The following is a 15516-nucleotide window of genomic DNA, read 5'->3' on the forward strand; positions in this document are numbered from 1 at the left end:
AGGACTTAATATAATTTTAATGTTGTTGAATATTAATTTCTGATCACAGCAAATTAAATCACACGTTCAGCTTAAGCCTCACTATGTTAATTAAATTCTTCAAGCATCCTGACCTGGCATGAATTAATTCCTGTACAAAATTTGGACAGTTTTGGAAACTTGTGCTTTACTGGTTTTTTTTCTCACCTCATCAGAAAAGGGATCTTTTCCCTGGATCTTTCTGTTGTTATAATGTTGGTATCATCACTGCAGACACTTCTAACTATAATTTTTAAGTTTGGGGCTGGGTTTTACTTCACTTCCTAATGATGTCTTAAGAGAAATACTTTAATAGTGTTGATACAGAGAAAAGAAGTGTTCAGAAAGCAGTGTCAAATGAAAATACGTGCTGGCTTTATGTCCTATTACAGCAAATTCTTAGGTGTCAACAAAACAGATCTTATTCACATGCATTCTGGGTTTTCTTTCTGCAATAAAAGCTTCACTTGACCTTTTATTTTTGTATTTTACCTTTTTTTATTTTTTTATGTTTATGTGCATAACACTTCTGATGCCAAAACAAGCAAATGTAATTAAAAACTCAATTACAGCCAGTACTACAAGTAAAAGAAACGCTAGCGTATTATAAATTAAGCCAGCCATCCTTTATATCCATGCTGTGATTTTTCTTTTTAAGAGCTACAAATTTAAAAACAGACTCAAAAAATTATCTGATAACTTGGCAAAATCCAAGGATGTGTAAGAGAACCTTAAAAAGCAGGAAGTCGGACAAATAGGCTTTATTACTTATGGCAATTTTACTGACATACTAGTCCATTAAGCTGTGCAGTGGGACACATAACAAATTGATTCGATCTTTAAATATTGAAAAGACAACAGAAGATTTCTGTTTATTTTATTAAAAACATGCGGGAGATGAACTGTGATACTGTGGTCAAAGATATGAATCTGCATGGTTATAGACATTTTCTATGCATCTCAAATCTTGGGAAGAAAAACAAACTTCCAGAAAAAAAACAAAACAAAACAAAACAAACAAATAACTTTTCTTGATTACAGCAGGCTTTGTAAATGATTACATGAAAATGATAACTTACTTCTGGACACCCTCACAAGTTCTGACACGTTGAAGACTCCAGATTTTACAAAACTATCCTCAAGGTACACTGAAAAAAATCACAATATCATAATCAGTGTAATAAGAAGATTAATAAGTAACTACAGACAGGCTTACACACCAGGTAACAACGTTATCAAGAGTCCCAGAACTATAATACACAGCCCAAAGTACACTGAAATGCAATCACACGATCTAATGAGAGCTGAAATTATGGGAGAGGAGCAAAAAATCTTGAAGAGATGTGAAAAAGCAAAATTTTCATGTGTGCATGAAAACTATCAGGCAATATAACGATTCGGAAAATGTCTAAAATCAAATGCCTTTTATCAGTATCTTCAATTGTTACATTAGTATTTAACTAAGGACGGTATCAGTGGGGCTAATTGCACCATAGAACAGTCCTGCCCTTGCAAAAACATTTCTGTTAAACAGATTTTTACTTAACTCTTACCCTGCTGATAGTGGCTTTACCACCTCCATTACCAAATCACCATGTCTGAGGCAGATGAGGAGTTTACTATTATTTCCCACAAAAGTAGGAACTGGGCAAAACAGCTGAGCTCTTCAGTGGTTGGGGTTTTTTTGTATGAATGCTGAATCATGTATCTAGAAACCTATGTTAAAGAAACTATCTCTTATTTGGTTTGTATTGTTTGCTCATTCTAAGATAAATGTATATGATATAGTTACCCTACCATGAAATTCAGGCACAAATTGGAGTACTGCAGTGAACAATAGCTGATAATCAAGACTTAGCAATGTAACTAGATAATATTATAAAAAGGGAACTGAGAAAGCCAGGTTTCTGTGTAAGTCTTATGTCAATAATCACTGCATAAGCTGACCTGACTAAATTTGGGATTGCATGACATCACAGTCCTTCCAGGTAGGAATGAGAATAATTTACCAACATAAATATTTAGATCTATACTTGGTGCACATTTCTGCTCCAACAGTATTACTTTCTTATTTGCTTTAATGTGAGATGATGCACTATGAATTTCTTACTGTGTTTTCTCTGCTCTCTTTTCTGAATGAACACAGTTGACTTTTTTTTTCTTTTGAAAATACACTGTCAATTTTCTGTTTCAAATGCTTGAATGAGTAAAAGCACTCTAAATGTCAAAAAAAAATCAAACAAATAATGCACCTTCTGGAATATTTACTGATTTGGAAAAGAATGGTTCAGTACTATTCTCTTTAGGTTTCTTTAGGCAATTACTGCTTTCATCTTCAAGTAATTTAAGAAAACACTGCCATTATAATCAGAAAAGTGACTGTAAAAGCAGTACACTTCACTTTGAGAGATCTGTCCTTGGTACACCTGGAGAAATCTCTACTTACTTTCCAGGGTTAGTGAGGGCAGAGGTAAAAAGAGCAGTTTTCACTGCTTACTAATAATTTTACTAGGCCCACAGAGCCACCTTGTGCAGCACCTCTGATCTTCTAGGTGCAGGTATAAACACAGGTATAAACACAGCACCTAACAACTTAAACTGAAACAATGTGAGTGCATGGAACTGAGCACACTTCCTGACATTTCTATTATGAGGGTTATGCTGTTACACCTATACATGAATGTCAGCCTTTCCCAACTGAAAAGCCAATCCAGGAGCAAGTGCAGTGGGCATGCAAAGCACCACAGGCCCATGGAATCATCCTGAATAATGTTACGCCAATGCCACCATCTTCTCATCTTCCAGTCAAAATCACTTCACAGGATGTCTCTGCACGTGTTCATTTCCACTAGAAGTTCTGCAGATCTCCTTCTCTTACTTCTTTACTTCCCTTCACATTACTCTCCATCTAATTTTCAACAGCTTCTTTCCATGCCCATTACTTTTTCCTCTCCTATAGTCCTTTACATGTATTTTGCCAGCATCTCTGCAACCTTACCCATCTGCAGTTGTAACTAGTAACAGCCTTTCATCTTCTGCATTCTCTTGCATCTTTTCTCCATGTATTTGTGTGGATGAAAACATGGCATGGCTTCTCAAATATTTCTTCTTTATTTAACATAACTTGGTGTACCCACACCATAAAAAATTGCATAGAGTTAATGTTTCTTTTTCACTTCTTTCTCAGTTTTCATTTTTTAACCTAAGAATGGGCAAACTGGATGAACACTAATAATTTCTCTGACAACAGCAATCTTTCCCTTCTCTGACTATTTCCTCCAGCAGGAGAAATCTGCAGTAGTACATGAAGGAAGATTTCCCAAGAAAAATTTGGTTTCTTGGTTTTAGCTGGCCTGCAAGCAATGTGTGGCTTGAAGCCAGGGTACAAACATGGAGCCAGCTCTGGAGCTGGTAATGCGACAAGACTGAACTTCTCTGCTGATTATCTAAATACCACTGCTTTGAAGCACAACTTCCCTCATTCAAGTTAGGCTAGCTTCAGAGATACAACCAAGTGTAGACTGGTCAAGCTATAATTACAATAAGAAAAAGCCCCAAGGCTCATATTCAAAGAAAGTTCCCATGTATGATTTTATACGTAAGAGCACATATGGATACATGTATATGTACACACAGACACAGATGTTTAATCTTCAGCCTTCTCTCATGAACTGTCAGGCTTTTGTTACTGGCAATACTGAGAATACCCACATAACACAAAAATCAATCTGATCTAATGCATTTGTCTTCTTGTAATAATGAAATGGAAGCAGGGAAAAATTCTGCCTTGAGTGGTACCACTACTTATCAGCTCCTCACAAAAGGATGCATTGTTGACTGATGGATCACTGTCCTTCACCCAGGTTTCACCCTGCCTTGGATGGTTCTAACAGGGAAGGTGGATTCCAGTGATGCTTCTGAGTGTAGAAAAATAAACACAGTATGTTCAGTTCCAGCACCAGTGAAACTCAACTGGTCAGGAAAAAAATCCACGGTGAGGGTATTACAGAACTGTTCTTGGCTCCCAGCTGTGCAATAAGAAAATGTTCTGTGCCATTAAACCACTGTAATTTGTTGCAGAAATAGGCACTCTACAAATGATAAACAGCAAGACAGTATACAGCAGGATAACAGTATACGACATTCTGACTTTATGGTGTGAGAAACTGGCTTTTACCTTGAGAAGCTGATCTCCCTACTTAATAAGAGTTAAATTCATATTCACATTATCACATTGCATGCAACAAAAAAATATGTGGTAATATTCCATACAGTGTAGCTTTTAGTGTTTTTTTTTTTATTAAGTATTCCCTAATGCACTGCCTGCATTTATATGTTAAAGAGCCTTAAATTAGCATTCATAGTGTGTGATTCTGATCTGTTCAGTACAGAAACTAATGCGCTTGATAACAGTCTATTGTTGTATTCCTTATAGGGGATTTACTGTATCTTTTGATGGTCATGATAACACTTTTCTGTCTTTATTGTTCAAACCTAATGCAGGCACTGAGTACCATCACGTTCGAAGACCATCTTACGACACTCCCTGAAATACGTTTCGGTAATTGTCATTACACTTAAAAATCTGAGTTCTAAAACAAAAGATCACTTCTGCTAGAAACACTATAGTGCAGTTCTATATGAACAGTCAGTAACTTCCAAAATCCATGAAAAAGGATTTTTCTGTATTTCCTTTCAGGTTTTGTACAGGATCAGCATAAAAATCTGCCTTCTGTCCTTACATTTATACAGACTCAGTTCTGAAAAAATACATTTTCCAAACAATACTACAATGACCAGACCAGTGTCATCAGAATTAAATGCAAACAGGTTAAGCCTAACAGCAATTCTGATCAAGCTTCCCCTCTTACAGTCAGTAACAGGAGAAACCTTCAGTAATGCCTTCAACTGCAGCAGTTCTTCTGTCTGAGTCCTTATATATATTTTCCATTCTGTTCCTATGATATAACTTCAAGAGCTTCAAGTATAACTTTTAATCATGCTAGGACTTTAAAATGGAGGGGGGAGGGAAAGTTGTTTGAACCTACTGAAAAATATTTTCAGTTTGCACTAACATGTAACGTAAAGGGCTTGTTCTCACATTACTTAAAAGCTTACCAGTGACGTCTGGCTTGACAAATCTTTAACCAGGCTTTTTTATGTCTTCTGATTTCATTGTATTTTTATGAATAGAACGTCTGTTTACATTCTGTTGCATATTGACTAGTGCCAAAACATAAAATTGCTTCCTGGCATCATTAAACATCTAGTTTTTTCACTGATACAACCTTGATTTTGAGCAACTTGCAAAACAGGAGTACGGATCCAATCAGTGGAGGAAACAATTTGCATTACTGTACTTTTTTGTATATTTGGATATTTATTTTGGATATTAAGTCTACTTACTTTTGCAAGTGAGACAGGTTCAACATCTGTCTAAGATACTGTGAGAAGAGAGGCTGGAAGCTTCCGTACAAAATACTAGCAGTGAGCTAGTTATGCAACTTACTGTTCTTGGTGCTCCCACAGGTTGGTTTGACTTCTGAAACTGCTACAGTTAAAGACTAAATCATTTCACCTTATAGCTTCTTTTGTTTGAGTCTTTCAGAACTGATTTTTTAAGGATCAGCTCTTGCTTCTCTCTGCAATACCTGACTTCTACAGGAAGCTCTTTAATATCAGCAGGAATCCTAGTGGCATAGAGCTACTATTCACAGTCAGAACTGGTAGTGAGAACTTAGTCTCACACTGTCATACATATAGTCATCATACTTGCAGTTTGTTTTCTTACTGAATGCATTTTGAAGCCACTATCTTAAGAAGACTACCAGAAACAGGTTCCCACTAAACCAGAATTATAGGCAGTTAAAGGTGGATAAGATGAGCCAAGCAATGACAAAGATTTCAGCAGTAATGTAATCTAAAACAGTTGAACTAAGATCTGTCCAGATAATGAGGCTAGTCTGGTTGCTGCACAATAGTTTGTTTTGGTTATTTTTTTCTTGAAAGTTGCAATCCCATTGTAACTGGGACATGAAAAAAATATGTTGCAAAAAGATACCCTGGCTCCACTGAACTTTTTAACACAGTAACTAAGTAACTAAGAAGCTGCCTGTGCCATTTTCAAAAAGAAGAGATTTTCAATAAACTCAAAGTAATAACCAGAACTATAATATCCTTCAATGCTGGAGTAATTTATAGAAGTAAACACCTGCTTTAATAGACTATGGAATACACATACAGGAATCCAAATAGTCAGTTACCCAAAACCTCGCAAGAAACACAAAGTAAACATGAATGCTTTCTGCCTTTCACTCCAGGAGGTCTCATGTTATATACAAACTACAGCCAAGATTTAAAAATAGATTGGGGAAGCTCTAAATTTTTAAGCTGCTACAGAACTAGCAGGTACCAAAGAGGAATTTTCTGGTGCCAAAGTAGATTTCTGGAATTCTAACTGGTAATGTAAGAGGTTTTAGTAAATTCTTGTGCAAATAAACAACAAAAAAAAAAAAACTGCACTCACCATTGAACACAATGGCATCAGAAGAAAACATGACATCAGAAGTAATCACAGAATAATTTATTTGTACTTTAAGTTCACATGGAAGGATAGCTAATGCAAATGAAAATTCAGAGGTAATGCTAAGCCAGTAGCAATTACCCACACCAGATTTCAACCAGTACACAATGCCAAAAACTCTTCCTCTTGGAAAAAGAGGCTGTATGATCTGTACAGGCTTCTGATTGTTGAGATAGCGCAGCTGCACACTGTCCTCAGAATGCCCCACCTGGCTCAGGGCTGAGAGGCTGACAAGGAAGAGCATCACCTCTCAATCACTGGCATTACTAATTCATAGAGCATTTGGGAAAGGGAGAACTCCACAGAAAATCAAGCCCTGACCAAACCCAACCCTGTTTTACTTGAAGATCACTATCTGAGATGGCATGGCTGCAGGCATATGGGAAACAGCAAGCATTTGAGAATATCCACTCCCATGCTGAAAAGGCAATGTGAATATACGTTTGTTCAAACACAATTCTGTCTGAATCCCCAAACTGCTGGTATGGCATCATTGCTTCCAGAAGAAAAGCCACTTACAACGACAAGGACAGGAAATATCTCTTCAATTCCTATTAATTAGGGGGCTAATTCCCCATCCACAAGAGGATAACTGGCAATACAGTAAAATAACGAAACCATCTGTGTTCTGAGTCATTCAAAACTTAATCATTTGCTTATTGCATTTCCAAAAGACAGCAAAGGTTGAGAACACGTTACTCTTCAGAGATTATTTCTGAAACTATACATTCTGCAAACTGAAATACCTCTATCCAAATCAGTCATATATAGGCAAATTTATTGCACATTACTTAGAGTTTGATCCAAAAAGAATGTTCTCCTTATGGCTGCTAGCCCATATGAAAGCACAAAAAAGCCTTTGGGGCTCTACAGCTGCAAGAAAGATTTGCATATTTAGAGACAGGTGAGGCTGGTTGCAAGCTTTTTGGCAACACCTTCTTTAATTAGGAAAAAAAAAATAAAAATTAATAGATGGTGATTTCACTCAAGCCTTCTTTGGAAATGGTTCCCAGAATAAAATTTCTGATTAAAACAGAAGGGTAAAACCAATTCCAGAGCAGTGCAGCTGGGGATGGGGATTCACACACCTATGCCTCATTCAGATTAAGGATTTTCTCACTAGATGGATTCCCTGACAACATATCACAGGTTACTGTGGGGGAAAAAAGAAAGAAAACAGTGAGAATGAATGAAAGGTGAAGAGATAGTTTCTCAACCTCTCTGTCTAAAAATGTGTCACCCCATAGAAATAAGGAAATAGTCGTCAGCACAAAGGCTCAAAACAGAGACATCTTCAATCCTCATTCAGCTCTGACTGATGTTATAGAGTTTGCAAGTTTATATGAAAATATTCCTTTGACCAGCCAAACAACTGGTGTTAAATAGTTGTTTAGCATTGTTAATGCTGTTAATTTATATTGTTAATATAAATAAATAAAGTCTGCCAAGCTGCAACCTCATACCAACGGCAGATAGTAACTAACTTTATTAATATAAAACAATTGTGGCCAGTAGGCAGTAACTAAGGGAAAAAAAAATAAAGCAGAACAAAACCTAGAAAATCGTCTACTAGAAGAACTGGCTTGTAACAGTTGTACCACTGGAGAACAAATTGTTATGGCTGCTGTCAGTATCATTAGCTTACTAGTAGTTCTAGATGTTTTTCTACTCACCTTCATAATTTTCTTATGCCTAACAGATGAACTTACTGAAAGATCACTCATTCTAGTACATATCCTCCTGCACCTTTGTAGGTATTTCAAGACACACATGTTCAGGTAGGCTTATTTTTACATTTTCTTTAGCTACATAAAAGACCTACAGGACTTGCAGGAAGCAAATAATGCAACATTACACTGAAACCACCACACTTCAAAAGCCTGACTTCAGCAGTAGCCCCGAGCAGATGACCAGCAGAACAGTAAAAAGCAGAGCAGGCCAGAAGTGTTTGTTGGTTGGATTTTTTGACTGATAGTGTGCAAGGCTGCAAGTATTTTAGCTTTTAAAACTTACCATGCAGGTGAGCCTCTGTCTGTTTAGTCATCCTCAATGGATCCACAAACACATCCATTCTCTCTTTGAAACCATGTAAACTTTTAATAAATAACACCGTGCTAGCATAACATAAACTTTTAGATTCCAGGAACTTAAGGAGTGATGCGGACAACAGCAGTGTTCGAACTCATGTAAGTTCAGTTCAGCTCAGCTCATCTATCTGTCTGGAATTTACATAGCTATCCCTGCAGAGAAGTGACCTTTACAACCCAGCTCTCAGAAAAGCAAGTTTCATTCTTTAGAAATATACCAGATGAAAGTTATTGAAAAATAAAACTTAGAGATGGATATCCCTGGATTTTGATATAAAAACTACATACCGCTTTCACCACAAGTAGCACCATCTTAGTACTGTGTTATGTTATCAAAGTATTCAGTGTATTTTTAGGAACATATTGTAAAGAATTCCAGCAAGTACTGTTAATATTCTTTTGTTTGGCAAGTGACATTGCCCTCTCTCCATGGTTAAGACAGCAAATTACCAGACCACCTAAAGAATGCAACAGTCTAGCCAAACCTAGAAAAACCCACTTTTAACACCAGCAATTTTGCCAACTCAGTTTCCAAAGCCCTCTTCCTTGGCAATGTCTTTGAGAAGGTAGTGGCATACAAAAGCTAACAGCACCTATCCCTTGCCAGAGCTCTGGCTCCTTGACATACAGGCATGAGACCAAAATAGGATAGAACAAACCCTCCTGGCGCTGCCAGTCAAAGTGCTCCTGGACTGGGACTGAAAACAAACCTCAGAGTGGGTATCCTCTGAGGCTCTGACAGAAGTGACTGCCTGGTTCTAATAAGACTCATGTGAAGTTTAATAAGAAAGAATAGGACAGCAGTCCTTTCCCCAGACAAGCTGAATGGAGCACAACTCCCTCTCGTTCTCCTGCACAGCCTAGAAGTCCTGTATTCTGCAGTTCCACAAACCTCAACACGTTCTCCCTGCCAGTCTAACCCCAAGACAGTATTACACAGGAAAGCTAAATGATGCTAGAAGTTCATGTATCCTCAAATATACAGATGACATTCAATTATGCCTCTGCTTAAATGAAGGGTTTCAAGGGAAGCAAAGCGCAGCTTCCATTTTCTGTCCCCACTTGGCAGCAGATAAAGGAGTACTACTACCAGAAGAAACTCCAAAGCATGAGAAAGCATTATGCTCAAATTTCAAGTAGAACGCTTCAGAATGAAATCAGCAACTGGATTTATCTGCCCTTTATATCCCTCTATCTTCTGGGACACTGGAGTTTGTTAAACATAAGGGCATCTTGTCTTGCCCCACAAGGCTGCCAAAATAAAGCTCTGTTTCTGGCAGTAATACTGGACCTCAGTCGAGTAGCTTGGGGTTAAGACTGGGCTCATTACAGGATGTAATCCTCAGCAGTGAATATGTACTTCCACCTTCATCCTCCAAATGCTAATTGGTATTTTAGAAACAGAATTTTAAAACATGCCTTCAGCTTCCCAAACCCAGAGACTACAAAGGATCTTTCGAAATGATAAGGGGTAATGTATTTGGCTTTCCTCGCACTCACAAATAGAGATATTCTAAAACAAAAATAAATGCTCTATAGCTAAATGCTCCAAATTTTACAAAACTGTGATTATCTGTGAGGAAATTTTGCAGGCTTTGCTTAGGTGTAAATTTACCATTGTGCATTTTTAAACCTCTATCCTAAACAATATATGTCACAAATTTAATAGAGAAATAAAAGCTTACTCATCCCACACAGTTTGGAAAGAGCGTGGAAGCCTATAGCCAAAAACATATCTGCATCTTCCAAAAACATATCTGCATCTTCCATTATATGTTTCTGGTTTTTATATTACAGAAATACAACTTTTTGTATAATGATCTAAGATGGTTCTCCCACTTTCGTGTATTCACATGTAACACACATGATGTTTGACAATACAAAGTATGATGATATTTTGATCATATGCATAGTACAAAACTGTACAGTCACAATGCAGTCTGTTTCCCTTAATTTTTTGACAGATCCAGAAAGTATCAGTCCAGCATTACACAATTACTTTATGGTCAGAGTGGGGTTCATTTTGCATTTAGGAAAAGAGCAAACTGAGTTAGTTGCAGCTTATTTCAAGAGAACCACTTCTGAGAAATAAAATCAGAAGATGCAGCATGATGGTGATGGCAGGAGTCACGCCTTGCTCATTGAGAAGTGATAGTATGGCTGTCAGACTTGTTTATCTTACCCCGACAACACTTCTTGAAACAACAAAGATTTACAAGATTTACTAGCACAGCCCAATTGATTAGAAGGACAACTCCATGAAATACAAAGAATCTCTGGTCTAAACAGTGTGGCATGTTTTTTATTTCCTCTTTACTTTTTATTTTTAGAGAACCGTTGAAAGGACTGTTTATACTGACATCTCTCCCCAAAAGTTTCAAATGTCACTAGCATGACCCACTAACAATGTGTTCAAAAACTGTTCTAAGCTGATATGAAAAATAATAAATGAACATATTTGCATTTTACAGTGTATGTATAAAATAAAGAACTTCACATCTCAAACTTTAGAGGTAGGTCAGTTGTGTTTTGTCCAAGATAAAATAAAAATTATAGCATTTGAAAACTTTTATAAAAGTAATTTGGGATATTGTTTCCTTACTCCTCTGCCCATTCTTACTTACAAAATTGTAAAAACCATGAAGTGAAAAAAAGAATTCCTTAGATTAAACAAATGTTGATGAAACCGCAATTGTATCATTGCCAGCTTGAAAGTACTAAAGTAATCACAGCTTGTCCTGATTATATGTACTTATGCGTGCAAAATAGGTTGCTGACCAATATGCTCTTTTTAACTATTAACAGTAGTATCTTTGTTCTCAAACAATGTTAGATGCACATGTTCTGGAACTTATATTTACCTGGTGGATTCTTGGCAGGATCATTGTGGCTTGGACTTCCTGGTTGTCCAGAATCTATAAAGAAATGAAAGAAATGTTTCATTAATTTGTTTTGAAAGTATCTCACAACCTTTAATACACTCCTTCAGTATTACATTAATACTTAACTTTGTTCTTTAAAGGTCATTTCCCTGATTTTCTACATGAAGGCATTATTGAAGAAACACTGTATGTAACCCATTTTGTGCAGAAGCAGAAACATTGTGAAGGATGCAATGATCCTAATAAGAGGAACTCATAGATGACTGAATAAGGACAAGAGAGACATTCAGGTAAACACTCAAGTTGTAAACACCTCTACAAGGGTACCTTTTCATTCCTTCTCCCTCCATCCCCCAAACATAATATTGCATAATCAGCAAAGCAGAAGTAGTTTCTTCTGAAGCATTGAGCAGAAAGATCTAATGGATTAGGCAACTAATGGCGCTTGCAGTGATAAGTCCTGTTTCTTTACACTTTCCTTAAAGCAGAAAGGCCTACATTGCTTCCACAGACTCAGGACTGCATTGAAGGTAGGACTGTCAATTTTAATACAATATAGGCTTTGTGTTCCTAGTCTGTGAGAACTGTCGTTGCGAAATGAAGATTATGTAACCTAAAAACTAACAAAATCCAAAACCTGTAGACTTTGAAGAGTGTTCTTTTCATGATACATGCACTTAATAAATCAAGAGGAGAACACAATTTGATGTTAACAAACACATTAAATAATAAATATTCATAAAAGGACTTGCTTTTAAAATTTTCTACTTTTTGCTGCATTCCTAAACCAGTACTATAACAAAATAATATAACGGAAACCTGCTTTACAGCAAGAAATTGTTATTAGCAAAGTAAAACATGACAGACACTCTTGTACGTCATGAGAATAGGAAATTAAATGAAACACAGCCATTCGTTCTGTATACAGGTATCAGGGAGGTTGTGAATGCTCCATCCCTGGTAGTGTTCAAGGCCAGGTTGGACGAGCCCTTGGGTGGTATGATTTAGCGTAAGGTGTCCCTGCCCACGGCAGGGGGGGTGGAACTAGATGATCTTAAGGTCCTTTCCAACCCTAACTATTCTATGATTCTATGATCTAAAACTGGAGCAGTTTTACAGTCTAAATTTAAAATACCATTTTTTAAATGTATCAGTGCTTGTTAGTAACATATGACCACCAAAATATTGCATTTTAGCAATGCAGAAATTGCTACTACCAAAAGGGCCCCAGAGGGAAGTCAAAGTTCTTGAATTCATTGCTGCTTACAGTGTCTAAATTGAAGAAAAAAGCATTAAAAAGGAGAAAAGTACATATCAATACAAACTTGTCCTTCAATCCTCATCACTTCTTCTTAAAGCCTGTGTAGCCCTCAACCTAGAATGAGATTCCCTCCACCTGCTACAAGTTCTGTTACCGTCTATTACATAGCTTAGCAAACATAGCTTGACACACATATCTTTCAAGCAGTTTAAATTAACACAAGGTTGATTCTACAGAATATATTATCTATGATGGAAATCTATTTCACAGTTCAAGTTCTACTGAATTCATCTGTCACAGAAGACAAGCATCAGGGGATCTACCAGAATACTGGAAGATCAAAGCACAGGTGAAAACCAGTCCTGATGATACCAAAAAAATGCAACTACGTTTTCCAATACAGAATGAAATCGCTCTTTCACATAATAAAATACACACTGGATGGTGAATTTCACATGAAATTTCCTCTGTCTTCCTCTACTCTGGGTAGGAAGAATGAAGGGCAGGCTTGACAGTCAGATTCTGCACATCCCATGGTTTAGGCCCTTGGTACTCTTGAAAGAGTCCTACTGTATGGCACAATATGTAGCCATTCAGCATGCTTGTTTCTTTTCATGGTAAGACACAACACACCCCTTTAAAAAATCAAATCACATTAATTTGAAAATTCCATCAGCTATAAGAATGCTAAAAATACAATGCTGCTCTGTATACGGACCTTCATCTGGATGTCCTTCCTGAGCTGCAGTGGGAAGGTTCACCCTGCAGGGGGTGAACTTTAATATTGTTCTAATAGACATTCTCTGCTTCTGCAAACTACACATATAATTATTGAAATTATGATTATCAGAGAGGATTAATTTTACACAGCAATTGTTGCAGTGTAAAACTACTGCGGACATGTGGCTAAATGAAGTGTCAAATTGGTAGCAGATGCACCCAACAAAGCTTGAACAGTTTAGCTTGGGGAACACGGAAATTTGAATCGGGATTACTGAGGCCTACCAGATGATAGCCTTTGACATTTTCTCCTGTTAAAATTTACTAAAAAGATTCACAAAGTGAAGAATATTTTTCAGATCTTGCACTGCAATCTGCCTTTACTACTACTTTTTCATTTTCAATGTGGTGACTTTCTGAATACAAGATTTAAAGATTGATAGTGCTTTAAATAATTCTTTTTCATAGCATAGTAAGAAACTCAGTAAAGAAATGTTCAGTTATAGAGATAAGCAGTTCACTAATTATCATAATCTGAAAGTCAGACTTAGCTTTATGTTTACTACATATCAATCACAATTTTTACAGATTGATTCTCACAAAGTGTTTTAAGCAGTAGATACTACTATTCAGCGGGTTCTCAATGATCTTGAGAAAGCAAAGAATCATTGAAAGCTGAATATGAGAACCAATTTACCTAACTCTTCACTTAAAGCAGTTAAGAAAGCAAAAAAATCATATTCTGCCTGACAATTATCAACCTATGTAAATCTGCACTTTAAGCAGAGTAGCATCTCATTCTCAGGATGAAAGACACAAACCTAAGAATGGCCTGTGAACCATGCGATTCTCTTACCAGTGTCAGTAATCATAAAGCACTCTCCTGATTCGATTGGATGCAAATAGCCTTGCAAAGTGCAAGAGAACCATGATAATTATAGGAATAAATTATATGAATTAATTTATAAGCAGAACATTGAATTAAAAGAGACACTGGAGCAATGTTCTTCTAAAGAGGGAGTAAGACACATTTTTGTAAAGCCACAGAAACTAAGACATGCTAAGACGCTTTAAATCAATCTTTGTCCTCATCTGCACAAGATCATTAATTAACAACACAAGTCCTGAGTTTAAAAATTGCAGGCTTTTCTTCCAGTGTGGTGAAGAAAGACATAAGCCAGACTCATAGTCTGTCTAGCTGGCTGTGCATTCAATTTTCCCACCAAATAATTCTGTGAACATTTAAAAAGTATATATACACTTCCTAAGCTAGAAGCTGTAAGCAAGGCTGTACAGGTGAACTTTTGCTCTGTAGCAAACAAAACCCCATAATATACATGTGATATAAAAATTAAATTTTCAACAATGTCATTTATGTAGCTCTCAAATGTAAGTCCCATTCAGAAATCTGCCTCCCAAATTTTACTGTCAATGTGCTTTTCTTGAAAAAATTCTTCCACACAGATCTGAGAAGTACTTATTTGCTACAGAGCAAAAGCTCATCTGCACATACCACTTCCACAGAATGGCTTTCATGTACACCTCACAACTACAGTGTGCATATCTTCTACTCTGCTCTTTTTGGTGCTGACTGCTCCAACAGTCAGTGACTTGATAATTTATCGTCCCATGGATGAACAGCCTTTACTCTTACCTGGTAGATATTCATGTAACCCTGGTACAGCTTATGTGTAATTTATTATGATTCAACATGGCTCCCACCAGGATTTTCAAATTCTTCATCTCAAATTGCTCTTTGTTTTAGAAGATGGCATAAAAGGATGAGTCAGAAAGCTGGTATATTTTATATTGAATTGTTTCCCACATTTATATTTCTGGGGTCAATCCCAGTGAATATATGAGTTCAGTCAGTCCTCACTGCAGCAAGTTAAGTAAAACTGACTGCTGTGGCCTGCTGCTGGTAAGAAAAAAAACATCCATTTCCCCTGCTGTACGCTAGAAGAA

The 15516-nt window shown here is 36.8% G+C and overlaps 1 protein-coding gene across 15 annotated transcripts in view; it reads right to left on the reverse strand.

The window, feature by feature from the left end:
* The window catches only part of NFIB (nuclear factor I B), a 167715-nt gene that overhangs the window by 55034 nt on the left and 97165 nt on the right, over window positions 1-15516 (reverse strand). For all 15 annotated transcript variants that reach the window (XM_061441221.1, XM_061441220.1, XM_061441225.1 and 12 more), the window contains exons 3-4: window positions 11550-11603; window positions 1098-1166 (exon numbers count right to left, since the gene is read on the reverse strand). In XM_061441221.1, the coding sequence (XP_061297205.1) occupies window positions 1098-1166; window positions 11550-11603 (123 nt within the window). The remainder of the gene's footprint in view (window positions 1-1097; window positions 1167-11549; window positions 11604-15516) is intronic.

This window comes from Pezoporus flaviventris, unplaced genomic scaffold (assembly GCF_033815535.1).
Source record: "Pezoporus flaviventris isolate CSIRO_AGI_PZ_B2104156 unplaced genomic scaffold, CSIRO_AGI_Pfla_v1 ptg000212l, whole genome shotgun sequence".
NCBI classification, from domain to species: domain Eukaryota; kingdom Metazoa; phylum Chordata; class Aves; order Psittaciformes; family Psittacidae; genus Pezoporus; species Pezoporus flaviventris.